Source organism: Schistocerca nitens, chromosome 3, assembly GCF_023898315.1.
Source record: "Schistocerca nitens isolate TAMUIC-IGC-003100 chromosome 3, iqSchNite1.1, whole genome shotgun sequence".
NCBI lineage: Eukaryota > Metazoa > Arthropoda > Insecta > Orthoptera > Acrididae > Schistocerca > Schistocerca nitens.
The window spans coordinates 545,076,208-545,089,471 of record NC_064616.1 but is presented as its reverse complement, the minus strand read 5'-3'; the positions used below and the strand labels follow the sequence as shown (position 1 = coordinate 545,089,471).

Below are 13,264 nucleotides of genomic sequence, written 5' to 3'. Positions count from 1 at the left end.
CCCCCTAGACAGGTCAGGCGTGCACTACACACCGGAAGCAGCTACTAGGGTAGCAGAGTACGTGTGGCGTGCACACGGGGGTTTTTTAGGTTAGAGGGACCCCCCCTTGGGCGAAACGATAAAATACCTGACGGCTTACCAGAGAGAACATTATCATCGTTGATAAAGAACGTCCGTCCTCAGAGACCAAAAACAGGAAAAGTTAACGTAATATTGGTAAACTGCAGGAGTATCCAGGGCAAGGTTCCTGAATTAGTATCTCTTATTGAAGGAAATAGTGCGCATATAGTATTAGGAACGGAAAGTTGGTTAAAACCGGAAGTGAACAGTAACGAAATCCTAGACACAGAATGGAATATATACCGCAAGGATAGGATAAACGCCAATGGTGGAGGAGTATTTATAGCAGTAAAGAATTCAATAATATCCAGTGAAGTTATTAGCGAATGCGAATGTGAAATAATCTGGGTTAAGTTAAGTATCAAAGGTGGGTCAGATATGATAGTCGGATGCTTCTATAGGCCACCTGCATCAGCGACCGTAGTAGTTGAGCGCCTCAGAGAGAACCTGCAGAACGTCGTGAAGAAGTTTCGTGATCATACTATTGTAATAGGGGGAGACTTCAATCTACCAGGTATAGAATGGGATAGTCACACAATCAGAACTGGAGCCAGGGACAGAGACTCTTGTGACATTATCCTGACTGCCTTGTCCGAGAATTACTTCGAGCAGATAGTTAGAGAACCAACTCGTGAAGCTAACGTTTTAGACCTCATAGCAACAAATAGACCGGAACTTTTCGACTCCGTGAATGTAGAAGAGGGTATCAGTGATCATAAGTCAGTGGTTGCATCAATGACTACAAGTGTAATAAGAAATGCCAAGAAAGGAAGGAAAATCTATTTGCTTAACAAGAGTGATAGGGCACAAATCGCAGAATATCTGAGTGACCACCATCAAACGTTCATTTCTGAGGAAGAGGATGTGGAACAAAAATGGAAAAAATTCAGAAACATCGTCCAGTACGCCTTAGAGAAGTTCGTACCGACTAAGGTCCAAAGCGAGGGGAAAGATCCACCGTGGTATAACAATCATGTACGAAAGGTACTACGGAAACAAAGAAAGCTTCACCATAGGTTTAAGAGTAGTCGAATCATAGCTGATAAGGAAAAGCTGAACGAAGCGAAAAAGAGCGTAAAGAGAGCAATGAGAGAAGCATTCAACGAATTCGAACATAAAACATTGGCAAACAATCTAAACAAGAACCCTAAAAAGTTTTGGTCATATGTAAAATCGGTAAGCGGATCTAAATCCCCTATTCAGTCACTCGTTGACCACGATGGCACCGAAACAGAGGACGACCGAAGAAAGGCAGAAATACTGAATTCAGTGTTCCGAAACTGTTTCACTGCGGAAAATCGTAACACGGTCCCTGACTTCAGCCGTCGCACGGACGCCAAAATGGAAAATATTGAAATAAACGATATCGGAATTGAAAAACAACTGCTATCACTTAGTAGCGGAAAAGCATCCGGACCAGACGAGATACCCTTAAGATTCTACAGTGATTATGCTAAAGAACTTGCCCCCTTTCTATCAGCAATTTATCGTAGATCTCTGGAAGAACGTAAAGTACCTAGCGACTGGAAGAAAGCACAGGTCGTTCCCATTTTCAAGAAGGGTCATAAATCAGATGCGAATAATTATAGGCCTATTTCACTTACGTCAATCTGTTGTAGAATAATGGAACATGTTTTGTGTTCTCGTATTATGACGTTCTTAGATAATACAAATCTCCTTCATCATAACCAACATGGATTCCGCAAACAGAGATCATGTGAAACCCAGCTCGCCCTATTTGCCCAAGAAATTCACAGTGCCGTAGACACTGGCGAGCAGATTGATGCCGTATTCCTGGACTTCAGGAAGGCATTTGATACGGTTCCGCACTTACGTTTAGTGAAAAAAATACGTGCTTACGGAATATCGGACCAGGTTTGTGATTGGATTCAGGATTTCCTAGAAGAAAGAACACAACATGTCATTCTTAACGGTTCAAAATCTGCAGATGTAGAGGTAATTTCGGGAGTACCGCAAGGAAGCGTGATAGGACCTTTATTGTTTACAATATACATAAATGACTTAGTTGACAACATCGGTAGCTCCGTGAGGCTATTTGCAGATGACACGGTTGTCTACAAGAAAGTAGCAACATCAGAAGACTCGTACGTACTCCAGGAAGACCTGCAGAGGATTAATGAATGGTGCGACAGCTGGCAGCTTTCCCTAAACGTAGATAAATGTAATATAATGCGCATACATAGGGGCAGAAATCCATTCCAGTACGATTATGCCATAGGTGGTAAATCATTGGAAGCGGTAACGACCGTAAAATACTTAGGAGTTACTATCCGGAGCGATCTGAAGTGGAATGATCACATAAAACAAATAGTGGGAAAAGCAGGCGCCAGGTTGAGATTCATAGGAAGAATTCTAAGAAAATGTGACTCATCGACGAAAGAAGTAGCTTACAAAACGCTTGTTCGTCCGATTCTTGAGTATTGCTCATCAGTATGGGACCCTTACCAGGTTGGATTAATAGAAGAGATAGACATGATCCAGCGAAAAGCAGCGCGATTCGTCATGGGGACATTTAGTCAGCGCGAGAGCGTTACGGAGATGCTGAACAAGCTCCAGTGGCGGACACTTCAAGAAAGGCGTTACGCAATACGGAGAGGTTTATTATCGAAATTACGAGAGAGCACATTCCGGGAAGAGATGGGCAACATATTACTACCGCCCACATATATCTCGCGTAATGATCACAACGAAAAGATCCGAGAAATTAGAGCAAATACGGAGACTTACAAGCAGTCGTTCTTCCCACGCACAATTCGTGAATGGAACAGGGAAGGGGGGATCAGATAGTGGTACAATAAGTACCCTCCGCCACACACCGTAAGGTGGCTCGCGGAGTATAGATGTAGATGTAGATGTAGATATTGTCGTATACTAACGATCATAAAGTTTCAGAATAGCATCCAGCGATAAATTGTCCACAAACATATTGCGCCTTTTATTGTATTTCGGCGGTGGTTCTTGCCGTCCCTGGAGAACGAGTAAGTTCCCGCATAATCATGTCCACTTATCTTCAATTGGAGAGTTATCTGCTGATCTGGTTTACCATGGTAGTTGTCGTGCACGACGAAGAGCATGTAAGTCTCAACAGCCGTATTTGGATATGCATTATCCTACAGAAAAAGCACATTACCTTCATGTCGAAGAAATGGTAGTAGCACGGGGATGAAAACCCGTGTTGTATAGCGAGTACTGGTTACTTTATCCCATAGAAACAACAGATGTGAATATGAACTGTAAATGATTCTCCGCCGCACATCACACCATGAATCCTGGGGTGGGACCCATGAGTCATCGACGAATGCACTCTGGAATAAGTAGCTTAACAGATCTACTCCCTACACGTGAACGTCCATTGCACGCATACGTACAGACCCTACTCTCGTCAACACTCTCACGACACCAGAGTACTCATGATCGGCGGTGTTGTGGTGTCTGTGGTAGCCTGTCTATTATTCATGCATGTTCTTGGTCCCGCTGCTAGCAGACGGTCCCTAATGGTCCCTGGTGACACAGCAGGTGCGACATGTGCCCAGATGTCGTACCTGGAAAATGTTGGAATGGCCACTGCCGCTCTCGCTCGCACAACACACGGATCTAAAAGTGCGTCTGTGAAACACAGACATCCAGAATATGGTCTACAGGTATGGGAATATTTCAGAGCCCACTGTTGAAAGTAGCAACACACCACTGATAGACTGTGACAGACATGTGCAACAGTCGGTCGATACATCTATCCGGCTTGCTGCAGTCCCACAAAGCGACCACGTTTAAGTGGCTGAAGCTGTGGGACACTCGCCAGTGTGGCGTGTTAGTGCTGAAAAATGATTGCTGCCAACGCTGTTTGCCATAAAGCTCAGTTCAGTTAATGACTGTAGACTCAAAACTGAGGGTGCAAACTCCTGAGCCCTATTGGATCGCCGACGACCGTGACAAATGATTCAATAAAACTATAATCTCACAGTATGCACATGTTATATACAGGCGTATCTGACTTCTTTTCGTGCTAATGTCATACTTAGAAGTCATTACAGAGCCTACTTTTGGTCCTTGTATTATACACAGGGTTTTCACCGTGTTTTGAGACAAGATAATTCCAAAGAACCCTAATGAATGCATTCACTGTGACACAGTTGTCTGAGTACCACGTTTTATGAACAGAGAACACTACAGAATGTTCTACAGGTAACACCAGCAATAGTTTTTGTCATACACTCCTGTATTCTGCCACTACTATCCCTGTACATTATGATTGCCTTCTAACTATCTCTATTTCTACTATCGTAAAACTGGCACAGTATTCCTGTCGTTGCTCATCAGTAACTAAGGTTTGAAGATAACTGCTAATAAATAGTGGAGGTATATGAGTGAACGGTTCACACTGATCGACAAAGGCTGAAATCCTACGTCTTCCTGCTAATTATTAAGGTTCGTATAAAGAAGAATATTTTCGTGGTGTTGTTTATTATCAATAATTATTTAACTAAAATTTCCATTTCATAATTTACTGTTTAATTTATCATTATATTTTGTTAATGTTTGATATGTTCCTAAATATTTTACATTCATACATGTGTCCAGTGCAATGAAAGTAAAATCATTTTCAGTGCGATAGGATCCGCAGTTGCAATGAAGTTTTTGAAAGATTTCTTGATGCCTTCAGTTGCCATTCTCTTTATTTCATGTACTATTATACAATTTCGGCCTGAGGCCATTGTCAGGTATTTTATAGCTGATTTTTTTAGTAGTAAATTATGTCATGTATGTGGTTGCTCCTGTGGTTCCAGGAGCAACGACACCCATGACATAATTTATTACTAAAAATCATCCATAAAATAGTTTAAAATGGCCCAAGGCCTAAACTGTAAAATAGTACACGATATAAACAGAATGGGAGCTGAAGGCATCAAGAAATCTTTCAACTGAATAAAATATGCAAAACGAAAACATGATTGATAAAGGGGATGTGTTATTATCAAGGAAAACACCGAGGGAGAAATGATACTTTTTGAGCAAACTGAGATTAATAAGGTACAAAGTAAAACACATTTTCTCTCTCTTTCACCATACAGTTTTTATTTAAAGTCATCAAATACGTACATTATGATTGTATTTGTGCTTATAAAAACAGAGCAAATGTGTGAAACCTAAGTAACAGTGGCTTGCTGCAATTGTTATGAAGTTCTAGAGCCACCAAACTGACTGCAGAATCGTCAACTGGAATTAATCATCAGTATATTTAATGGATTAATATTTATTCGTGTCGATAACTGCCAATCTCATTTTCCCAACTGTGTACATTCTGTCCATAAATCCAAAGTAGAATGTGGTGTGTGTTTATACGTACTCAGTACCATATATTTCACGCAAATGTTGAGAGACTGCTGGGATTTATTGTTCATTATCAATATCTGCACCATAACATTTATCCTTTAAATAAAAATCAAGTACATTATTGATATGGCCGCAACATATACAAAAGCAGTTCCTAGGAAAAAGGAACCAATTACTATGTATGTATGTACATGCTAATACGTTGTACCATCAGTTTCAACAGACGGAGAGGTAATCTTCGAAGGTTTCTGAGTAGTAATCTGGAGAAACTCAACCTCTTCAGATGTAGAACCAGTTGACTTGCATCCTGGTGGTGACAGGGCACAGTCACTCTTCTGCAAAACATCAGAACCATCGACAGGTTCATTGTACTTCGCTTCCAGTGTGTTTCTTGAGGTGGTTTCATCTGATGTGGGTACATTTCTGAATGATAAGCAGATAATTATATTAATATTTGCCATTAATGTGACAGTGAGTATGCATCTTATTTATAGTATACAGATGGATAGAGTTATGATTAAACTTCCACTACTTGGGTCAGTGTGAACAGAAAACCATTTACTGTGTGGATACCAAACTTTATAGGAATTATGTTCAGACTGTGCTCTGCAGCATTTGTGTTGTTACTAGTGTTAGTGTCACGTGTTGCCCTCTGGCGTCTTTACCGATGCGGCAGTGTAAGTTTGAAACACAAGCATCAGTGTGTGTTACAGTTGCAGACAGTGAACACGGGTGTGGACAAGCTGACCTGGGCTTTGCTTGTAAGGCTGTTTTATCAAAACAACAGTAACAGTGCTGCTGCTCTTCACAAGTGTCGAAATATTGAAGGAAAACCGGGGAGTCCGCTCTCCGCACCGGGGTTGAAGAACATGATTTAGAAGTGGGAACTATGTGGCCTTTTCGGAATTGTTCTTGGGAGAGGTCGATGGCCAATTGCGCAACAAACTGTCGAAGGCGTTCCTGTTGCCATGACTAAGAATGCAGTGCGCAATGTGCGATATACAAGCAGTGCACGAGCGTTGTTCTGAGAGTTTCACACCATATGTTCCACCGTTCGAAAAGTGCTGCGAAAAGTTATGAAATGGTATCTGTAGTGCTGTTCTGTGCTGTCGTGGATGCAGATTGTCATAACACTGAGAACCGTTTGCAACCTGAAACGTTTTCATGGTAAGCCATTTACAAATGTTATCACATAATATGAAAATTAAAATGTGTTGATCTCAATGGCTTATTCCTTATTTCTCTTCTGCGTGTCCTGACAAATGTTTCTCGAAGTTTCAATCTCCTACGATCTCTTGTTTGTCCCAGGGAACATCACAAGTAGTGAAAGCTTCGTTACAGCCACCCCGTATATTTAAATCCTTTCCAGTCATTGCAGTCACTACTTAGTGGAAAGTGGACGATGATCTACATTCCAGTTCCCACTTCCCGGTCTGAATACATCTACCTGACCGATATGTTACCAAAAGAACGCCGCCAAAGCAGAGGCAATATTGAGCCCGTGAGTTCGTAGTGAATTCCACTGTCGTAAGTAATTAAATAAATAAGATATTAGGAACTAGTTTTAAGAGTTTGTTGTTGTTATAAATATTATATGAGTGTAAGTACGTAAGTGTAAGTGTTATTGGCATTTCAAAGAAGCTAAAACTGTGCGAAGAGTACATTTTGTACTTGCGCCTACTTTCCTAATATTAGGTCGGATTTTACACACAAGAAACTTATGAAAATAGTAATATCAATTCATATTTCCTTACATTTGTTGCATCTCATCCAGGTAACAGAAAGCTTACACCATTGTGTTAAGGAGTTTTCCAAAGATTATCAAGTACTGATAGTTGGGAAACCTGGATATAACCTGGTTAAAAGCGGAAAATTCATAATAGAGGTGACCGAGACAAAATCGAAGCTGCTGCTGAGCACAGAAATACGGATTTTGTGGAAGTTTTGTGGTACACGGACCAGTCCCATATTATCTCTACTCTTACGTGAGTAAACATGGTGCTGACTATGCTACTTTAGACGGATGTCGATTATCATATTAGTGCTGTTCCAGTAGTTGCTGTAGGAAGATGTGAGACACCAGGCTTAGGTCAACATCAGCGATAATACAGACTGTAACAATCTTAATTAAATCGATAGATACTGTTAGTTAATACTATAAAAATAGAGTGAAAGGTAAAATCAGTCTGCATCATCAGAATACAAGGAGATAAAAAACAGAAAAAATGATTTGTTACGGTGTATGGATGGTCTTATTACTTGGAAAGAAACTGTTGTCATTCGTCTCAAAACTATATAATGACATGGACTGAAAATTTGTACGTAAGTAGTTATAAATTAGCTGTACACTTACGTAGATACACTATCGGTAGAGGAAGAGCTGTCACATTCATAAAACAGAAATATAAATAATAAATTTGGAAATAAATGAATTACGTAAAGGTCAGTGTACAGAAATATGTTCTTGTGAGTTAATGTTGGGAAATGATGTATTTGTGTTTGTCTGCGTAACTGCGAAAAATCGATAAAAGTTTTTGATGTCTCATTGCGATGTTTGTCACCCAGAATGACGGTATTATTGATTTGTTGTGACTTAAGAGTCGATTTCTCGAGCGAATCTGACACGGAAAGTGATCTAGTGGTGCTTACAGCCACTTGCAAATTAGTCATAAATTTCCCAGGTCGAATTGCTGAAGATAATAATACCCTTACAGATAATGTATTCATACAACACGTGGAATTTTAGTGGTAAGCGGATTACCAGATAACGATGTGCAGTGAATCTCATTACATAACATAGCTCCATATGCAATTGAGAAACGGGCTAATTTATTACAAAACAAGTGAATATTTTAAAGAAAGTACAAAATATTACCTGGAGTGATGTTCGCAATGAACCCAATGCTAGATTTAAATAGGAAATATTTCTTAATAGATCTGTATCCAATTCTGAGTGTAGTTTTCGTGGAAAGATAATTAAATGCAATATTGGAAAGTCATTACAGAAGCCTCAGAGTACTACAGGTATCATAGTATGTTGCAAATGAAAAAATAGGGAGAACTGATAGTGTTTCTAAAAGAAATTATTTCTATAAACAGTTCTGTATTATTTTAAGAAATGTTTTATTATAATGCTCGAGCATGTGTCTGTTGTCTGATACTGAATGATGAAACAATAAAATCAGATCTGTATGGAATATTGTTAAAAGATACATGGAAGAAAACCATGGCACATGATATAATTTTTCTTGAAAGACAGTTCCTGTGTAGCAGAAATTTTTGATCATTACTTTTGAATAACTAGCGGAAACAGCTAATTAAGGGAACGATACAGAAGGTATAAAGTGAAATTACAAGTGCTGCTAATCTCTCCTCTGTAATATGGAATATTCTTACGATCCTAAAAGAGTCAGGTCTCAAATTATAATTGTCATTTCGCATCAGTTGTAGAATATTTCAGAAGAAATGGAAATTGATGCCAGACTGGGACTACAACCCGTATTCCCCGCTTGTCACCAGCCTTAGCTACTTCGGCTAACACCTGCACGAGCGGCCGAAATCTCTGGTGTCTTAAATCCCTGCTCGAGGTCTGATCTGGCATAAATTTTTATTCCTTCTGAAATATTCTGCAGCTGATACAGAAACATAATCACAGTTTTCGATTTCATTATTAATGGAATACAGCGGTTGTTCGTCTACGCAGTGTTTCAGACTGCGCTACAACATGTGTCTGAAAATTAAAGTTTCCTGTTGGGTAGTCAAGGTCACCTACAAAACAATAAGTGTTTGTGGGCCCGTAATATGTACTATTTTCTATGGAATGCGTAATTAATTCAAGACTTTTCCAAGATGTGTTGAAATATGTCGCTGTTAGGCCTCTCTGTGCGAAAAGTGACTCCACAAATGTCAATAAACATCGAACGCGGGCCCTCCTTATATCATACTCCACAATTCTGTTGAAGGTAACATTCTCTTTTTGCTGGCATCCCTTTAAGCAGCTGCGAATATTACCCACAAGCTCATTCTACTTTCATTTACTTATGTAACTTATCAACAGTCCTCATAAATCTGGGAGTTACAGAGACATTCATAACTACAACACTAGAAGAACAATACTGATCTGCCCAATTTGCACAGTCTATAACTTCGGCGCTGGTAGGGACGAAATGTAGAGCTATGAAACTCCTTGTTGGTACACCAATGGAAATATGATGTTTCATAGACAGAAAATGTCAATAATTAGTAATTTATGCGTAAAATACCTGTAAACATAAGCATGTAATCAAATAAATTTTTTGCTCTTTGCTCAGTTGACACGTTCCACATCATAAAGTTCATCGTGAATATGACTTAATGAGTCTATGCTAATGTATTCTAGACATCTGTGAAGAGCTCCTATTCATTTCTATTCCGTTTAGAACTGCGGAAAACAATTTATAAAATTTCTAGAACTAACTTTAAGTAGTTAATTTAGAAACATATTACAGGTTCCTACGTATATCTCCAATATTCGTTGTAAAGACAAGAATAGACCAATTACCCAACGTAAAGAATCGTTTAAGTTATCATGATTCCCATACGTGAACAGAATGAGAGGAAGTCTTAATAACTGATACAGTGGGACGTACCATCTGCCACGCACTTCACAGTCGTTTGCAGAGTAATGATGTCCAAGAAATATTGCGACAGACTTCGACGGGTAGCAGAGGCTGTTTTGAGGAACAAATCGACGACAGGAACCCGTATCCGGGAACGTCGTCCAACGGCACTACAGGGCATCGAAGTTACATGCACCGGAACCTGCTACTAGGCCTCCCGTTCGCCAGCAGACGCCATCTACGCTGACGGACTGTAGGCGGAACATCTCGCAATGGTTTTTGACTGTCACGATGACCAGTGTACAAGGCATAGCTAGCTGCTGCGTAGAAAGGCCTTATCTCCTACTGGTGGAATGTTATGTTGTTCTGGTAGTTAGCTGTACTGTCTGCATCGGGTTCCCCTAAATGGCAGGCAGCACCGCATAACAGCCACGCTATGAGGGAAACAAACCAACAGCCAAACTGACGAAGACATCAGGTAAACACGACAAAGATTCCAGTCGATTAATAGGAATCTTTCCATGCAGAGGTCGCCGCGGCATATCCGGCCACGGATTCCTACGCCGGGTTTCTATTGGCTCCAGCTCACTATATAGGCCCGGCCGGTCGAAGGCAGACCAGTTTTCGTCCGCTGCTAATGGCAACCGCTGTAGCAGAGTCTCCAAGAAGATATCACCGAAGCCGCTGTACTGCATCTCCGATCGAAGTACCAGCCGACCGAGAAGACCCACATCTACGGGTAGATCGACGGACTTCTACATCTATTGTATAGCCAGCTATTGTATTGTAGAAAACGTTACGTTCAATAAACTGTTGGAGAATACAACAATAACGGTTTTGGACACGGGTTTCCATCGGTAGTATATTTTTCTCCTAAAACCCTCTAAAGTCTCAAATGTTTTTCGGTATACTGTGCGGAAATAAAGTTCAGATGAATATCACTGTCCGAAACTGTCATCTACCAAGACAGAAGACAATCGCATTCACAGGAAATACGTCCTGTCTTCGCAGTAGCTAGCTCCATCTTCTCCACAGGTCATAGTGACATTGACCCGCGATAACTGAATGGCAAACAAAATTGCGAGACATTCCGACTATGCTCCGTCAGCGTACAAAGTCACGTTTGCTGTCGAAGGCAGGTCTAGTGGCAGGCGCCGGCACCTTTAACTTCAACGCTCTGTAGCATCGTAGAATGACTTTCCTGACACAAGTGCCCATCATCAATTTGTTCCTCAAACCACTCTCTACAACCATTCGAAATCTGTCGCAACGTTTTTAGGACACCATGTATATGTAGATCGACACTGCGATTTTTTGCGCAGAGCAAAATGTGCGGTACGATACCACACATGGGCACCTAATTCATTTTATAATTGCTGTACATGGTTGAGGAGTTATATGACATCGAATGTTGTTCTTAATCGTTGGACAAACTCGTTTACTTCCTACTACTTGCACAGATTCTACCAAATCGCTGAATTAGATAAATGTGTTTTCGTTAACATGTGCTGTTGAAAGTGAATCATACCATCTAGGAACTCAAAAGAATATCCCAGTACCTCGCCTGTACCCATGGCTAAATTCTCTCATAGAACATATGACGGCACTTGGAATGCAGGGCTTGCTCGAACGTAATCAGAACTGCGCCAGCGATGAGTGTTACCATGAGGATACTCACAACGGAACTGCATCTGTGGACTCGCCACCTGGGAAGTCATCAAAATATGGAGCAGTATCGTCAACGATAGGGAGCTGTTCTGCACCTCGGAGTGCTGGAAACAAAACAAAAGAATGCTATTCAGCCATTTATAGAACTGCCATAATACCGCGCATTAATAGAGCTACATTTGTAAAAAGTAATGTGGCTTTACCTGATATTTCTCCGATTTTATACTTACCTAGTGAAAATCAAACGTGTTAGTTAAGTGGAAAGTCACTTAATGCCAAAGAAATCACCTATAACTCTATGCAGGTAACAGGTGTAGGACTTTGTAATATTTTTTGTCATTCACCATTACTGCTGAACGGGTCTAGTGGTCATTGTATTGTACGAACAAAGTAAAATCTGTAGTACTATTTCTTCGATACGTTTTTACATCTAGTTAGTAAAGCAAACATTTCTCGTCGTAATTTTATACCTATCACTCACAAAGTTTCTACAAGTATTTCTAACGTACTCCTACGGTGTCATGTTGGAAGTCATAAGAGACGTAGGTCATGTAGTACCCACTGTGTAAAACAGTGACTTTATATGGCATCATATTTACAAATGAGAAGAAGGTCCTCGGAGAAATTTTAAATCTGCCATGAAGCGCTGAACTAAAAATTGTAACACTTATATCGATTAGAAGTATGTTTATATTATGTAACATTGTGTCTGTATTTATGATGTGTTTATTCTGTGTTAGTTAATGTCATTGATTCGTGACAGGATATTTAAAGTCTGTCAGGTACGTATGGAAAAAGCTAAATGATACTTAAAATAATTACATTTTATAATATTTGTATATTTAAAATAAAAACAATGTTATTGGAAAGTTGTTTACACTTAGGGCACTTGTATTGTAAAATATAAAAGATGTAGGGAAGTCCCTCCGCAACGGAAGTAGATTGGCGCTATGTAAAAGGTGGTTTTGGCGGACGAACCGGGCAGCTCCTTGGTGTGAACGGTACGCAGTCAATGGCTAGCCATTGCTCGGTACACATCTACGGTGCCGAGGGAAGCAGTTGGAAGCCGCTTCGCAAGGAACTTGGCCTCGGATATGGATTTGGCCGTTGCATGCTCTTACACGTTAAATATCCGTCCCCAAGAAGAAATTTTAAAGAGCATTCACACATCATGTGCCGTGAGTACAGTTAGAGGCCATGTCGTTTGACACTACTACTACGCCACAGCTCCACAAACTTCATAAATAAAGGTATGTATCAGAGCATGGACCAGTTAATTTCTGTGAGTGATTTTAATAATAATCCCAGTGCTATAAGCCTGTGTTTACAACCATATCTTCCATTCTGATCATGAACCTATGCAGGGTCTTCTCCACAGTGTTTATAAAACCGAGTATCATTTTTCAAATGAACTAGTGATTTAGTCAAGTTTGTCAAATGCGCAAGTATTAACAAAAGTAGAAGTTAGTTATAATTTTGCTAAAGAGCCCTCAATTTATTGCAAGGTATTGTTTTGCAAAAATTCA

At 40.2% G+C, this 13,264-nt stretch overlaps 1 protein-coding gene across 2 annotated transcripts in view; it reads right to left on the bottom strand.

Moving 5' to 3' along the window:
* The window catches only part of LOC126248453 (uncharacterized), a 509,517-nt gene that overhangs the window by 484,233 nt on the left and 12,020 nt on the right, over positions 1 to 13,264 (bottom strand). The window contains exons 2-3 of one of the 2 annotated variants that reach the window (XM_049949444.1): positions 11,749 to 11,842; positions 5,276 to 5,895 (exon numbers count right to left, since the gene is read on the bottom strand). In XM_049949444.1, the coding sequence (XP_049805401.1) occupies positions 5,667 to 5,895; positions 11,749 to 11,842 (323 nt within the window). In that variant the 3' untranslated portion in view covers positions 5,276 to 5,666. Of the gene's footprint in view, positions 1 to 5,275; positions 5,896 to 11,748; positions 11,843 to 13,264 lie in introns of those variants that run through there. The other variant, XM_049949446.1, reaches the window with a different exon arrangement.